The sequence below is a fragment of the Sinocyclocheilus grahami genome, unplaced genomic scaffold (assembly GCF_001515645.1).
Source record: "Sinocyclocheilus grahami isolate Dianchi unplaced genomic scaffold, SAMN03320097.WGS_v1.1 scaffold338.1, whole genome shotgun sequence".
Lineage (NCBI taxonomy): Eukaryota > Metazoa > Chordata > Actinopteri > Cypriniformes > Cyprinidae > Sinocyclocheilus > Sinocyclocheilus grahami.
Genome location: NW_015505517.1, coordinates 315,686 through 332,403, shown reverse-complemented (window position 1 = coordinate 332,403; position 16,718 = coordinate 315,686). Strand labels below are relative to the sequence as shown.

The 16,718-nt window shown below is 36.8% G+C and overlaps 1 protein-coding gene across 4 annotated transcripts in view; it reads left to right on the top strand.

Moving 5' to 3' along the window:
* The window catches only part of map3k4 (mitogen-activated protein kinase kinase kinase 4), a 34,021-nt gene that overhangs the window by 15,768 nt on the left and 1,535 nt on the right, over positions 1-16,718 (top strand). For 2 of the 4 annotated variants that reach the window (XM_016295574.1, XM_016295579.1), the window contains exons 4-26: positions 2,293-2,550; positions 3,242-3,394; positions 3,913-4,070; positions 4,245-4,361; positions 5,096-5,195; positions 5,278-5,361; positions 5,447-5,716; positions 6,921-7,070; positions 7,440-7,601; positions 7,968-8,101; positions 8,719-8,797; positions 8,878-8,956; positions 9,125-9,227; positions 9,564-9,665; positions 12,449-12,549; positions 12,633-12,713; positions 13,387-13,578; positions 13,662-13,732; positions 13,816-13,932; positions 14,022-14,181; positions 14,361-14,483; positions 15,592-15,698; positions 16,112-16,291. In XM_016295574.1, coding sequence (XP_016151060.1) covers positions 2,293-2,550; positions 3,242-3,394; positions 3,913-4,070; positions 4,245-4,361; positions 5,096-5,195; positions 5,278-5,361; positions 5,447-5,716; positions 6,921-7,070; positions 7,440-7,601; positions 7,968-8,101; positions 8,719-8,797; positions 8,878-8,956; positions 9,125-9,227; positions 9,564-9,665; positions 12,449-12,549; positions 12,633-12,713; positions 13,387-13,578; positions 13,662-13,732; positions 13,816-13,932; positions 14,022-14,181; positions 14,361-14,483; positions 15,592-15,698; positions 16,112-16,291 — 3,081 coding nt within the window. The remainder of the gene's footprint in view (positions 1-2,292; positions 2,551-3,241; positions 3,395-3,912; positions 4,071-4,244; positions 4,362-5,095; positions 5,196-5,277; positions 5,362-5,446; positions 5,717-6,920; positions 7,071-7,439; positions 7,602-7,967; positions 8,102-8,718; positions 8,798-8,877; positions 8,957-9,124; positions 9,228-9,563; positions 9,666-12,448; positions 12,550-12,632; positions 12,714-13,386; positions 13,579-13,661; positions 13,733-13,815; positions 13,933-14,021; positions 14,182-14,360; positions 14,484-15,591; positions 15,699-16,111; positions 16,292-16,718) is intronic. The other 2 variants (XM_016295577.1, XM_016295578.1) reach the window with 2 other exon arrangements.

Sequence of the window (16,718 nt, the reverse complement as noted above, 5' to 3'; positions counted from 1 at the left end):
AGCACAGAGTTTGTGTTGACCACTTTTATTGTGCTATTTTGTCATTTTGGAGCCTGACAGTTTCATTTTTAATTTTGTTTGAATATATTGAAAACAGCAGCCAGGGCATTCTTCAGAAACTCATCTGTGTTCTGCCAAGTTTGGAACAACATGAGGGTGAAAAAATTATGAATTTTAATTTTCAAGAACTTCTTTAAGAGATTGGGGTCAGTGTACTGTCTTTCATTCTACTTACCAGTATTTCTGCAATATTTTGTGGTCAGTGTTTTCTGTTTTCTGTTCATAACCACAATCATGCTAGCATATTAGAATGATTTCTGAAAGATCATGTGACACTGAAAACTGGAGTAATGGCTGCTGAGAATTCACAGGAATAAATTGTATTTTAAAATATATTAAAAAAGAAAAACATTATTTTACATTGTAACAATATTTCACAATATTACTATTCACTGTTCTACTGTAATATTTTTAAGACATCCTAAAAAATCTTACTGACCACTTGCTGACAATTTTTTTTTTAAGCATTCAGCATTTTTATCCCTATTTTTTCTTTCCCTGCAGACGTTCGGTGATCGAGACGAGTCGCTCGCTCAAAGAGCTCTTCCATGAAGCCAGGGAGAGAGCATCTAAAGCATTAGGCTTTGCCAAGATGCTGCGCAAGGTGAGTTCACTTGGCACTATGTTTGCACTGTGGTGTGTCAATGTGATGGACAATTTTAACATTCTGCTTTACTTCTGCTCAGGATCTTGAGATTGCTGCAGAATTTAGGTTAACCAGTGGAGTTCCCTCTCTCCTCCAAGCACTGAAGGCCAAGAATTATGTCAAAGTATTAAGACGTTCCTCTATATTAATGGTAGTCTGCTATAGATAGATGCTCTACATGTGCTTAATAACTTTGTCATTTTTCTAAGGTCCAAATCCCAGGACTGGAGGAGCTCCAGGTGTTCGTGCCTTGTGATCTGATGGAGCAGCGGCTAGTCATCTTACAGCTCTTGAATGCAGCAGCTGGAAAGGACTGCTCGAAAGAGCCAGACGAGATCCCAGAAGATGAGGCCTATCTGCTCATTAGCAAACATGGAGTCGGGGACTCGAGCACCGATGGTGCCTGGACTGAGTGGGACGGCACTGTGCTCAAACTAGTACCTCAGATGGAGACTGTGGACACATTACGGGCCATGAAGGTATGAAGCTAGGCGTGTGACGCCGTATGAAGCTTCTCAGTTTAACCATTCAGTGCTGTTAGTGCACAGAAATGAGTCACTTCCTCAAAAAGTAGTTATTTACATATCAAAAGTCTGGAGTGATTAAGATTTTTTAAAAGTTTTTGAAAGAAGTCTATTTTTCTCATAAAGGCTGTATTTATTTGATCAAAAATACAGTAAAACAGTAATATTTTGGAATATTACCATTTAAATAGTATTAAAATTACAGTTTATTTTAATAATATAATAATATTACAATTCAAAATAACTTCTATTTTAGTCATTTCTCCAGTCTTCAAGGTCACATGATCCTTCAGAAATGATTTATCATCTATATTGAAGACCGTTTTTGAAGACATTTTTTCATGCATATCTTTTGGGTAACCATAATACACTAACTTCCAAAAGTTTGGGGTAAGATTTAAAAATAAATTAATTACTTTTTTTAAAGGACGCATTACCTTAATCAAAAGTGACAGTAAAACAAATATTAAGCAGCAAAAACTGTGTACATCACTGATGATAATAACCATTATTAATAATTGAGCACCAGGAATATTTGATGATAACTTAGAACCAAGTTATCATTGTAATGATATGAATGAATGAATTATAATGATTTCTGGAGGATCATGTGAGACTGGAGTAATAGCTGTATTAAATCACAGTAATAAATTACATTTTAAAACTATTCAATAGAAAATGGTTATTTTATATTGTATTTTGTATATATTATATATATATAGCACAGAGTTTGTGTTGACCACTTTTATTGTGCTATTTTGTCATTTTGGAGCCTGACAGTTTCATTTTTAATTTTGTTTGAATATATTGAAAACAGCAGCCAGGGCATTCTTCAGAAACTCATCTGTGTTCTGCCAAGTTTGGAACAACATGAGGGTGAAAAAATTATGAATTTTAATTTTCAAGAACTTCTTTAAGAGATTGGGGTCAGTGTACTGTCTTTCATTCTACTTACCAGTATTTCTGCAATATTTTGTGGTCAGTGTTTTCTGTTTTCTGTTCATAACCACAATCATGTACTGAATTTCAACGTCCATGTTCTCATTGCTCTGTTCCTGTTAGTTGTCAGCGGTGCCGGGTTATTCTTTGCAGCACTGTGACTACCTTCCAGAGCTATCTCGTCACGTGTCCGGTCAGGTGGAGGAGGAGGCGGCGTCAGGACGAGTATCGTGGAAGGAGCTAGTGGACATGGACCTACCCTCATTCCAGCCGGCCTTCTTGGTGCTTTGCCGTGTGCTGCTAAATGTTATTCACGAGTGCCTCAAACTGCGCCTTGAGCAAAGGCCTGCAGGGGAACCGTCCCTGCTCAGCATCAAGCAGGTCATTGCTTGCATATACCTACATGTTGTATAAACACTGCCGTTCAAACATTTGGGGGTTAAATTAATCAAAAGTGATAGTGAAGACATTTATGATGTTACAGGAGATTTCTACTTCAAATAAATTGTGTTCCTTTAAACTTTCTATTCTTCAAAGTATCTTATATCCTATAAGAATCATATAAAAAATATTAAGCACCACAACTGTTTTCAACATTGATAATGATAAGACATGTTGGAATAATTTCTGAAGGACCATGTGACATTGAAGACTGGAGTAATGATGCTAAGAATTCATCTTTGCCATCACAGTAATGAACATATAAAATAAAATATTAAAATAGAATTTGCTTATTTTAAATTGCAATATTTCACTATTATTCTTTTTTCCCTGTATTTGTTTTATATTTATATGTAGTTATATTTATTTTCTTTTTATTTATTATTCTTTGATGAAGCCAACATAAGAGCCTGTCATTATAATTTCATATTTTTCTGATAGAAACCAACTGATAGTGTTTTTGTTATACATTTTATTTGATTTATTCTTATGACTTAAGGCTGATTTGAAATGTGATGCCTTAGGAAGAAATTGTGTTTGGCTCTCTTTAAGACTCATAAAAGCTGTTCACACATTCAGCGTGACTAGAGATGTCAAAAATGACTGACTTGTGTATTTATGTGTGTTGTAGTTGGTGCGTGAGTGTAAAGAGGTTCTTAAAGGAGGTCTCCTGATGAAACAGTACTACCAGTTTATGCTGCAAGGCGTCGTCACTGACCCCCAGGGTCTGCAGACTAACGCCAACATCGATGAGTTTGAGGAGGATCTGCACAAAATGCTAGAGGTGAGATTAGGACTGACTGGTGTTGTAATTTTATTCACACGCTATCTTGTTTAATTACCTTTACATTCATGACCAAGTAACAGTGACTCATTGAGGAAGTCAATCTTGCTATGCTAAATTCCAATAAACAACCCTATATGACCCAGATTCTGCATGATGGTGCGAGTCTGATGTGTATATAGTAATAAATATGCCTGTAATCATCACAAATGAGGATTTTAGTGATAAGATGTTAACGGCACAATTATTTCATTGTGACTTGATGGGAGTGGTTCTCTGTGTTTGATGGCTGCTAATCTTTGCCAGGAATTTTTGCCCAGCTCTGCTTTTCGCATTTTTTTGCATTATAAAATTAAAATTAAAAATAATAATTTTTTAAATAAAGATTTATCCTTCCATGGTTAAATTGTTTAGAATTATCCAGCAAACATCTCCATCATGAAAAGCAGTGATCTTCAAGAGCTGCATTCAAAAGAAAGTGATCAGACAATAAATATTTTCTGTGTCTTTGCATGCAGGTGTACTTTGACTACATGCGCAGCTGGATCCAGATGTTACAGCAGCTGCCTCAAGCCTCCCACAGCCTGAAGAACCTGCTGGAGGAGGAGTGGAATTTCACCAAAGTCATCACTCCATACATCAGGGGTGGAGAAGCCCAGTCTGGGAAACTCTTTTGGTTAGTGTTTTACTCTGTGCTCTAGCTGTTTCATTTGTACCATTGAAAAGCATTATGAAGGTATTTTTTATTGATGAAACAACGAAGAAAAAATTATTGCATTGATTCTTTAGTTGGAATTACAAATCAAAGTAAAGTGCACAAAAAGCATCACTACTGGTTTGTCTTTTCCAGTGATATTGCTGGCATGCTGCTAAAATCGACTGGAGACTTTCTGGATGCGGGCCTTCAGAAGAGTGGCAATGAGTTCTGGGAGTGTGCGGATGACAGCACTGCCTCGGATGAAATCAGGTGTGTCTGAGACAACAGTTAATGAGTAATAAACACAGTGCTAGACTTATCAAAGCCTGTGTTCATTGCTACGTCATCAGATCTGTCTTATACATTCTAGCAAAAATGTTTGTTCATCTAAAAACTGCTTAACAGCTAGGGATATAGAGAGAATAGAATAGAGACTATATAGAATGAGATTAGAATCCAATTCTGTTCGGTGCCGTTAATGTCAAACACAAATGTAGTTGTAATATCTATTTGAAAATATTAGTTTTATTCAGCAAAGACACATTAAATTGATCAAAAGTGAGAGTAAAGACATTATAGTGTTCCAAACGATCTATTAAAAAAACCTGCTGTTCTTTTTATTTGTGTATTCTATGTATTTCTGTGAATCCTAAAAAAGTATCACGAATACCACAATTTTAAGCAGAATATCTGATTTCAACACTGATAATACTAAGAAATTGTTTCTTGAGCACCAACTAGCATATTAGAATGATTTCTGAAAGATCATGTGACACTGAAAACTGGAGTAATGGCTGCTGAGAATTCACAGGAATAAATTGTATTTTAAAATATATTAAAAAAGAAAAACATTATTTTACATTGTAACAATATTTCACAATATTACTATTCACTGTTGTACTGTAATATTTTTAAGACATCCTAAAAAATCTTACTGACCACTTGCTGACTAATTTTTTTTTAAGCATTCAGCATTTTTATCCCTGTTTTTTCTTTCCCTGCAGACGTTCGGTGATCGAGACGAGTCGCTCGCTCAAAGAGCTCTTCCATGAAGCCAGGGAGAGAGCATCTAAAGCATTAGGCTTTGCCAAGATGCTGCGCAAGGTGAGTTCACTTGGCACTATGTTTGCACTGTGGTGTGTCAATGTGATGGACAATTTTAACATTCTGCTTTACTTCTGCTCAGGATCTTGAGATTGCTGCAGAATTTAGGTTAACCAGTGGAGTTCCCTCTCTCCTCCAAGCACTGAAGGCCAAGAATTATGTCAAAGTATTAAGACGTTCCTCTATATTAATGGTAGTCTGCTATAGATAGATGCTCTACATGTGCTTAATAACTTTGTCATTTTTCTAAGGTCCAAATCCCAGGACTGGAGGAGCTCCAGGTGTTCGTGCCTTGTGATCTGATGGAGCAGCGGCTAGTCATCTTACAGCTCTTGAATGCAGCAGCTGGAAAGGACTGCTCGAAAGAGCCAGACGAGATCCCAGAAGATGAGGCCTATCTGCTCATTAGCAAACATGGAGTCGGGGACTCGAGCACCGATGGTGCCTGGACTGAGTGGGACGGCACTGTGCTCAAACTAGTACCTCAGATGGAGACTGTGGACACATTACGGGCCATGAAGGTATGAAGCTAGGCGTGTGACGCCGTATGAAGCTTCTCAGTTTAACCATTCAGTGCTGTTAGTGCACAGAAATGAGTCACTTCCTCAAAAAGTAGTTATTTACATATCAAAAGTCTGGAGTGATTAAGATTTTTTTTAAGTTTTTGAAAGAAGTCTATTTTTCTCATAAAGGCTGTATTTATTTGATCAAAAATACAGTAAAACAGTAATATTTTGGAATATTACCATTTAAATAGTATTAAAATTACAGTTTATTTTAATAATATAATAATATTACAATTCAAAATAACTTCTATTTTAGTCATTTCTCCAGTCTTCAAGGTCACATGATCCTTCAGAAATGATTTATCATCTATATTGAAGACCGTTTTTGAAGACATTTTTTCATGCATATCTTTTGGGTAACCATAATACACTAACTTCCAAAAGTTTGGGGTAAGATTTAAAAAATAAATTAATTACTTTTTTTAAAGGACGCATTACCTTAATCAAAAGTGACAGTAAAACAAATATTAAGCAGCAAAAACTGTGTACATCACTGATGATAATAACCATTATTAATAATTGAGCACCAGGAATATTTGATGATAACTTAGAACCAAGTTATCATTGTAATGATATGAATGAATGAATTATAATGATTTCTGGAGGATCATGTGAGACTGGAGTAATAGCTGTATTAAATCACAGTAATAAATTACATTTTAAAACTATTCAATAGAAAATGGTTATTTTATATTGTATTTTGTATATATTGCCCATTTTAATGTATTATTCTTTCTTTGAAGAAAAAAAAATGTTTTACAATTTTTAGGTTTGGAATAAATCTTTGACTTTGGGGGAAAAAAAAAATAACATTTGTGTAATGATATGAATGAATGAATTATAATGATTTCTGGAGGATCATGTGAGACTGGAGTAATAGCTGCTGAAAATTCAGCTTTGCCATCACAGTAATAAATTACATTTTAAAACTATTCAATAGAAAATGGTTATTTTATATTGTATTTTGTATATATTGCCCATTTTAATGTATTATTCTGTCTTTGAAGAAAAAAAAAATGTTTTACAATTTTTAGGTTTGGAATAAATCTTTGACTTTGGGGAGAAAAAAAAAAAAAAAATTCAAATTTTTTATATAATCATCTCAGTTTACAAGTTACCTGTTCATTACAGCTTCTAATATGTCATATATGATTCCTAGGTGGACAATCTGTTGCTGGTTGTGATGCAGTCGGCCCACCTGGTGACACAACGCAAAGCCTTCCAGCAGTCCATGGAAGAACTTCTCACCCTCAGCCGAGAGCAGACATCCAGCCAACCGCTTATCGTCTCCGCCCTGGAGCAGCTCAAGGTGATGCAAACTAAACCCAAAAAACAAACTAGATTTTGTGGTACCAGTTTCTGTTTTCTGACATATCAGCTGATGTGTACTTGTCTTCTGACTGTCACTTGTGTTTTTGGAGACCCACTTTCAAATCACATCAAGCAGGGGTTTCAATCTGTGTCACTTAACGTTGGTGTAGCATACACTTCACTCAATACAAATACGCATGGAAATCCCTGGATTAAGGAGCGCAGAGACTTTCGGTTTTGCTCCATAGACATGAGTTACATTATGTGATGATATGAAAACACATAAACGGCACATCAGCAAACCGGATGTTTGCAAAGCAGTTTTGGTTTGAGCTGCTCTTTTAAAGAACATTTTTTGTCCTTTCAGAATGAGGCTCACCAGCTGTGCATCAAGATCAACACCGCGATCGACCGTGTGGATTACATGTTCACGTCAGAGTTTGAGGCTGAGGTGGAGGAGACGGAGAAAGCCACACTGCAGCAGTATTACAGAGAGGCCATGATTCAGGGCTACAACTTTGCTTTTGAGGTCCGAACCTGACAGGATTCTGTGTATATGAATGCTGCACAGCACCTTAAAGTCACCATGAAATCAAAATTGCACCACAATTAGCAAACAGCAATCCAACTGATCCAATCAATTCCCAATGGACAAAACAAGTTCTGCCCTACATTTCACTATATATGACACAATAGTGACGAAAATAATGCCATTTCTGGTTGATGCCAACTTTAAGTATCTTACTAATCTATTAGACATAAAAGAGTGCAATTTTTGTCCCAGGACTATCAGAAAATGTGTCACTGTTTCCTTTCCCCAAGTATGAAGAAGGCAAACACACAAGGATTTTTCTTGAGTTTATCAGTTCAGCATATGTTTTTTGCTTTCCTGCAGTATCATAAAGAGGTTGTGCGGCTGATGTCTGGAGAGTTCAGGCAGCGGATAGGGGAGTGTTACATCGCTTTTGCCCGGAAGTGGATGAACTTTGTCCTCACAAAGTGTGAAAGCGGAAGAGGCACTCGTCCAAGGTGAGTAGGCTCTGTTCCAAAAACAAAGAGGGTGTTATGCAGTCTATTTCCTACATAGGCAGCTATCTTCTAGGGCATCTTGACTTTAAAACATCAAAATTGAATGAGTTGGAACGTCCCACTCATGCACTTATATCAAGTAGCGTTATCCCCTCTCAGTTGATTAAAAAAAGAGTTTGTTCCAATACAGAACAGTGTTCTAATAAGCATAGAAAACATTGTACATACACAAGTTTTGAGTGAATGTTTTTTTTTTATTTAATTTTTTTAAATGATGCTATGTTCTTTTTAGATGGAATGCTTCTTAGACTTGTTTCAGTCATTTATAGGTTCGCATTTTCTGTAAAGGATGCATGCAGTGCTAAAAAAGTTTTCTGAGGACCCTGCATTTTCATGCTGCCTACATTTTGGAGCAGGAGTGTGTCTATGTTGCCTTAACATGCTGTCTCCGTAGGAAGCTCACTGGGTTTTGGAGCACAGCCAGTGTTTCATCCCACAGAGATGCTAATGTTCAAAGAAAACGTTTCCAGCTTCTTTCTCAATAAACTATATTGCCACCTTGTTTTTTAACAAGCTTTCAAATGTTATTTGAGGTTACACTTTTATTTAATCTCTAGGTGGGCGACGCAAGGCTTTGATTTTCTTCAAGCGATTGAGGCTGCGTTTATATCAGCCTTGCCAGAAGATGACTTTCTGGTGAGATATCCATGCCATGTTGTATTAATATCTGTTTTGCAATTGCAATTGAGTTTATAGTTGTTAATCTTGTCTTGTAGAGTTTGCAAGCTCTGATGAATGAATGTATAGGACATGTTATCGGTAAACCGCACAGTCCAGTCAGTAGTATGTACTTTGGTAAGTGCTCTCTTCCTCTGCAGTGTTTAAGGTCACTGTTTATGCTCTTAGCTTATGTGATTTACATAGTTTTAAATATTTTTATTTTATTTTTGGAATTAATTAATTTGGCAATTGGTAAGAGTTTAGCAGTAAATTGATAATGGCATCTGATGCAAAATCTTCCAGCAGGGCCACGAAACAGCCCTCGACCTGTCAAAGTTCCCCGTTGCCACAGCGATCCTCCAAACCCACACCTCTTTATCCCTTCATCTCATTCTGAGGCCTTCAGGTAGGTCATGCCCTGGGTCTTCACCAATAGCACATCTTACTGCCATTATAATGCTTGTGCATATGTACCTCCTATGCATGCCCTTGTGTTCTGTTTAAACTGAAGAAGGGTTTAATTAAATGAGTCGCGCTGCTTTTAATGCTGTAGTTTATATTAATGCTTTAACCACTATCTGTGCTGCAACATAGAGCTTCATATGGGTGTTGTGTTTTGTGTTTGTATGCTGACATTAGAACATGTGTAAAGCTGTGCCTCATTTAATAATAAACACTTTCACACATGCACGCATCATCCAAAGCAGAATGCTGAGGCCGTCAGTCTGTTTTTCCACCACAGCTCTCGGAGTCTCCCGTGTGATCTACGTCCCCAGTTGTGTCCCCCAGGGGAACACGGCCATGCCACCAAATCCAAACCCGGCGGCGTGCCCAATGACACCAGGTAGTCAGGACCACCCATTCTCAACCCCAGACAGAGCTCTGCAACATTTTCAACATCCTAGGCATTGCATCCTTGTTAGAACAGCATTTCTCGTGGGTTTTAAGGTTCATGAGTGAATTGGCAAAAATTTGAAATGTATTATAAATGTTTTATGCCAACAACAGGATGATGGGTGACATAAAACTTGGAACAGGCTGCTCTTTCTGTAAAATGTTCTGTTTTCTCACCCAAGTCCACGAGAAAAACATGCATTTTCTGAGTAATGCTGTTTTTACACAGGATGTTGTGAAATTAAAGGGGTCATATCATCAGGAATCAAATTTCCTTGAACTACCGAGAGGCGGTGTGAAAACATACTATCACAACCTTTATAACAACAGCTCAGTACAAAAATATATATTTTTCAAACTGCAAAAATAACTTTCTGAAATACTTTTTGGATTTCCTATGTCAGAAAGCCAAGATATTAAAATGGCCAGTCATATTTAGGTATCAGCAATGCTTTGAAAATGTGTGAATGTTCGCTAAGCCTTGTGCAGTATGTAGCAGGATTATTATAGTTAACTAAAACCATAAAAACATTTATCTTCATTGAAATACAGTAAGCATTAGCTGAAATAAATAATTTCTCATTTTAATTTAGGTTAACTTGATGAACTAAAACTGCAATTAAAAAATATATAGGCATTAAAAAAATACTAAAAATGAAAATTTTTACTAAAATAAAAATAAATAAAATGGAAAATATAAAAATTTGCATCAAGAGCCACCACACACAGAAGTGTCAAGGAATTTGGCTACACTTGTCGTATTCTTCTTGTTAAGCCACTCCTGAACCACAGACGACGTCAGAGCAGGATTTGGCACCTACCCACACTGCCAAAAGCACCAAAAGTTGGTATGATTCTTTAGGGTCTTCATGAAATGTCTGAAGAATACTTTGGTTAAAATTCCTCATTGGTCGTGTAAAACTAATCCCTTTTTACCTTGTCAAAAACAAGTTCACAGCAAGCCATTTTGGTGCATGTCTCTTTAAATGATAATGAGTTACTGCTCATCCCGCCCCTCTCTGCTGGTTTTTGTGTATTTGGTGGGGCGTTACCATCAAAAACATCATGCTTCTTCAGTGGCTCTCATGTCGGGAGAAAAAAAAGACTGTTTACATCCAACTACAAAACACCTGCATAGTTTACAAGACAATGTTTTCACTACAGCTGCTCGAGCGTGGCGAAAATGGCTGACAGCATACAATTGACAGAGGGCGGCAATATGCTAATACAGGACAGTCCGTCAGCAGTTATGGGCGGGGCCTGAGCAGTATGACATCATACTTAGAAAATGTAAAAAATGGCTTGATAATTGAGACTGTTAGGTTCTTTGGGGATTAGAAAATGAGTGAATGGATTTTTAGTGTGGTTGTGTTCACACTGCTAGGACACATTTATTTGCAAACTCCATGTAAAAGGGAGTTTTGCATCTGATGTCCAGCTTTAAAAATAAAGTTGAGTTCAGTATGGAATCATTTTGTGATTATCACATTGTAAAGGTGTTGCATTATTGCAGCATGAGGCAGCACAAATGATATTAGACAACAAAACTGCAGCTCATGTGTAAGTGCAGAAAAATGCGTTTATGCTGTATTTCATTTCATATGGAAATGGGGCATAAAAGGCTTGGCAGTAAAAGGCAGTAAATTACCTTTTATTTCAATTCAGTGTCAGAGAGAGGCTGAAAATAGTTATTAACGACTGAATTATTACACAAAAACATTATTAAAAATAATAAGAAAACAAATTTAAAATAATGAAAAAAGAAAAAGTATTATAAGACCTCTTTAAGTGTAACACATTTAAGTACAGTACATGAAAGCGATGTAGTGCTTCTCAAACTCCTTGCCAGCTAGTTTGGATATATAATCAGCCCACAATAACTGTCTTGATTCCACATTGCTGTGCACTTCAATACTGTATGAGCCCTTAGCAGATGATTTGCTTGAATGATAAATGTGTTTGGTGAACTATGATCTTTTCAACTTTCATAGTGTCCAGCGCTTCTGTTGAGGCATGCATTAGCACGCATTACTGGCTTAAACTCCCTGTCCCGCTGCCATCAGGGACATCACTGAAACAAAAATACACGTTGATCCAAGTACAGAAAGATCTGAAAGTGCTGTTTAAGGATCAGCTCACCTCTACCTCTACATGGGATTGTTCGTTAGTAAATGAAAATGTCTGATCCTAATCAGTACTCTGATATATTTGACATAACTCCCAAAATCCATTGTGCCACTCAACACATTCGCCTTATTATGACAGCAATAAAAGAATGAGGTTGCATGTTACAGTGATTCTACCACGGTTTGGCACAGCATCAAGTGGAAAGGCTAAAACTCTCTTAACTATGGTAAAATCACTGTAATGCATGAATGCCTTGTTGCTTGCAGTAATAATCAGAATAAACAATGCATATATAGGCTGTCAAGCAATTATTAATAGCTTGAAGAGTAGTTGACCGATAACTTGTTCATTAACTTTTAAGTTAATATCAGAAGCAGAGGTCGTTGTATATGGTTTGAAAGAGCTTAATGCTGCTTATTGTGATTCTTAAGACTGCTGCGCTTGAATAGAGCTTGCTTTTCCATCTGCATTATGTGTTGCTGTGTGAAGCATGCTCATCATATCTAACATGTTTCATTTTACTTACTGCATGCAATGTGTCTCAATCTGTATGTTTGAACGAAGGTTGTGACTGTATGTAACATTTGACTCTCTTCTGCCACACAGGGTCTCTAGTGTACATGAGAACGACCGTCTCTCATCTGTGCCGGCGGAGCTGCTGTTTAAATCCCTCAGTCGCCACTCCAGCCCGACAGAGGACAGAGAAGGTATTGATGCATCACTTGACTTTGTGCAAAGTGTCATTTTTTTTATTAAACATACTCTCGTAAGTTTTCACTTGTATTTCCAGAGCCCTCGTATCCTAAAGCAGACCCCAGCAGTACCGCCCGTCGCAGCTGGGAGCTCCGCAACTTCATCAGCCAGTTAAAAGGTAAAATAAAGAAAATAAATTATGATGAGTTCATGTCATGAAAGAGGATAGATGAAAGTACATCTGTGCAAAATAGCAAGTATATAGATCTATATTTTTCACACCTTCTGACAAAGTTCTATATACAGTATTATAAAATAAATATTTACCTACAGTACACACACTACTGTTCTGTTTTGGCGAGAAATTAATACTTTTATGTAGCAAGGATGCGTTCAACTGATCATAAGTGACAGTAAAGAATTTTATATTGTTACATGTATCACGGTTTACACAAAAATATTAAGCAGCATTACGGATTTCAGCACTGACAATTAGGGTTGGGCCGATAGGCGATTCCATCGCCGATGGCTAACAGACATCAGCTTAACATCGTGATTCCCCAAAAATACAGATTTACTGTATTTTTGATCAAATAAATCCTGCCTTGACAACAAAAACATTAAAAGATTCATACCAACCCCAAACATTCAAACTGTAGTGTATATTTTAACTAAAACATTTTAATACATGAAATATACCACACTAAGACTTCAGTGACTGAACAAATGTTTAAATCAGTTTTGAATTGATTCATTTAAACAGCATTTTTATTTTAAGGTATGATTTATTATTAGAATTTATTATGAAGATTTGCAAATATGATGTATTTAGCAACCCTTTTGTCCTGCAGACACTGCAGCACGTCAGAGCCCTATGGAGGCTGTGCGGCGCTCCATACACATCTTTGACGACAAGCACTATGTGCTCATGAGACGACGAAACATCATCGGACAGGTATGCAACACCCCCAAATCCTACGACAACGTCATGCACGTGGGTCTGCGCAAGGTCACATTCAAATGGCAGAGAGGCAACAAAATAGGTCAGTGGTCATCGGTATGTGCACATTACATAGTAGAGGCTTTTTTGTGGTATTATTATAACACTTTTTCTCTTTGTTGACAGGCGAAGGGCAGTATGGAAAAGTTTACACATGCATCAATGTGGACACTGGAGAACTGATGGCCATGAAGGAGGTATGTGCTTGAGACTGTATATTAATTTCATGTATATAAAGCACTATAAGAACTTCAATAAATGTAACTGAATTTGCTTCCAGATTCGCTTTCAGCCCAATGACCACAAAACCATAAAGGAAACGGCGGATGAGCTGAAGATCTTTGAAGGAATCAAACATCCCAACCTTGTCCGCTACTTTGGTGTTGAGTTGCACAGGGTAAAAAGCTTTGTGTGTTTGTGTTATGTGACGGTCTGCTCGTCTGTTCTGTACTTTTAGTCCTCATTGTTCCCCGTTGGGTCTTGCAGGAAGAGATGTATATCTTTATGGAGTACTGTGATGAAGGGACCCTGGAGGAAGTGTCTAGACTGGGTCTGCAGGAGCACGTCATCCGCCTCTACAGCAAGCAGATCACGACGGCAATCAACGTGCTCCATGAACACGGCATTGTACACCGTGACATTAAAGGTGTTCATTTATTGTTTCATTTGCATCAAGATTTTCATGTTCTCCGTTACTTTTTTCTTCATCAAAATGATAGATGCAGATGTACTAAATGACATTTTCATAATTAGCTAGTTAATGGAATGTCTAGCTAATAATTATTTTATTGCATCGCTATTTATTGTTATTCTTTTACGTCCCAGGAGCCAATATCTTCCTCACGTCATCGGGCTTGATAAAGCTAGGGGACTTCGGCTGCTCAGTGAAGCTGAAGAACAATGCTCAGACGATGCCTGGAGAGGTGAACAGCACACTGGGAACAGCAGGTGAGAGAGACTTAAAGTTGTAGTTCCCAGGTTTAGACACCAGAGGGCATGTCAGACTTTTTGAACAGTATGGTGATGTATCCTAAAGCCACACCTGGCATACCGAAACACTATCCTTGCTGTAGATCTCAAAAGACATGTTCTTTTTGATGTAAAGCTCTGTGAAGCATGCTGGAGGTCTAGACATTTGTTTTAAACTGTTGTCTTATCACCAGTGCTGTCAAAAATTAAACACAAAAGAGTATCTTATGCTTTTTTAATGGTATCATCATATTTCATGATAAAGGGTCACTAGGCAAGCAGAAACGCTTCCTGGAAGACTTGAACAGTATGAAAAGTTGCACAATGTCCGTCACTAAAAGTTTAATTTCGGCTTTATTTTAGTATTATTTATATACTTTTATAATATTTATTAATGTTTTGCAGTAGCTGTTATATTAAAATTTTAGTTTTTCTCATTTTTATTAGTTTTTTTCCTTTTTTAATTATTCTATCTAGCTGTATTATTTCAGTTTTAGTTACTACTTAGTTTTAGTTAGTTGCCATTTTCGTTGTTGAAGTTTTTCATATAATATACTTTATTTCAATGAATGAAAACTATCTTTGAAAGTTTAACAATAACAACACAGCAGTTACCTCATCACAGGTTGTATCGATAAATATTGAGAATGTTTAACAATGGTAGCATTTTGAAATGTAAAATATAAAAGGACGTTTAAGTGTTAAATATAGCTTAAATGCAAACTATCAATCTTGTTAACTAATACTTTCAAAAATAGTTTGCTTTAAGCTAAAATTAAATATTAATATTAGATGAGAGACTTAAACTTACAAAACTTAAGCAAACATTAATGTTGCCTTGGCATCTAACTGAAATAAGTTTAAGTACGATTAAAATACTACAACTGAAATAAATAAAAGCTAAATAAAAAATTAAATGATAAAAGCACATAAATTGACTGAAACTAAAATTAAAGTGGAAAATGGAAAAATAAAAGCAAATTAAAAACTTAAATACCGTTATATGAATAACAATAAAAGAACACTATCTGGCATATGTAGCATTGTGGTAATTACCACAAAATACATTGTCTTCTCTCTTTTCTAGCATACATGGCTCCTGAGGTCATCACAAGAGCAAAGGGTGAAGGTCATGGCCGTGCTGCTGATATCTGGAGCCTGGGTTGTGTTCTTATAGAAATGGTCACTGGAAAGGTAAAAACCTGGTCTATGTGCATATTTTATGCCTAAGTTTTGTTCTTTATTTACCCATGTGCCAGCTTTTCCTCAAACTGGTTTGAAGATAGCTATCTGTTGTGAAGACATGTCCACTCTCATTCAACACCAAATCAAAAGGAATTTTCTTTGTTCTTACAACCAGTTTGGTTGTTTGGGCATGTGTAGACGAGCCCAAACAACCAAACTGGTACTGCTGGATAGGGCTTCCTGAAATGTAATTAATCAAATTTCCACCCATTACAACAAAACAAGATTCAGTTCAGGTATTCACCAGCTTTAAAGTTGATTGTTTTTGTAGTTCCATCATTCAGGTTTTTTTAGTGTGTAAAAAATCTACAAAAATCATGTTACTTTAAGTAACCCATGTTCTATCCTGTTTGCTAATTCAGAGACCGTGGCACGAATATGAGCATAACTTCCAGATCATGTATAAAGTGGGAATGGGCCACAAACCACCCATTCCTGAAAAGCTGAGCACAGAGGGGAAGGACTTCCTGGTCCACTGCCTGGAGAGTGAACCGAAGCGGCGCTGGACAGCTAGCGCCCTGTTGGACCACCCCTTTGTCAAGGTATGAACTCCTCCTCGCCCATACAGCTTGTTATTTCCTTCAGCTCATTTAGGGTTACTCATACGAAAGGGATGAGGCGCTGGTTTCTGGTGCCACATTTGTACAGAATGCCAAATTTCCAATCTGTTACCCAAACTAGATCCAGCCAGCACGTCTAGTACATCCACCAACATGTTACACACTTGAAAAAACATGAAAGCAGACGCTGACACAACTAAATTCTCACTTTGTGCAATAAACACAAACAATCAATGATTTTTTTTTTTAGTGATGCACCAAAATTTGGCAACTAAATATGGATGAAAACTTGGCTTGGGTTGACCATATTGATTTTACATTTTTAATGAACATTCATTTGAATGATCTTTTAGTCCATGCTGTTTTCAGTTGATACGTGAACAACTTCACAAAAACATTTGTAGTGCGC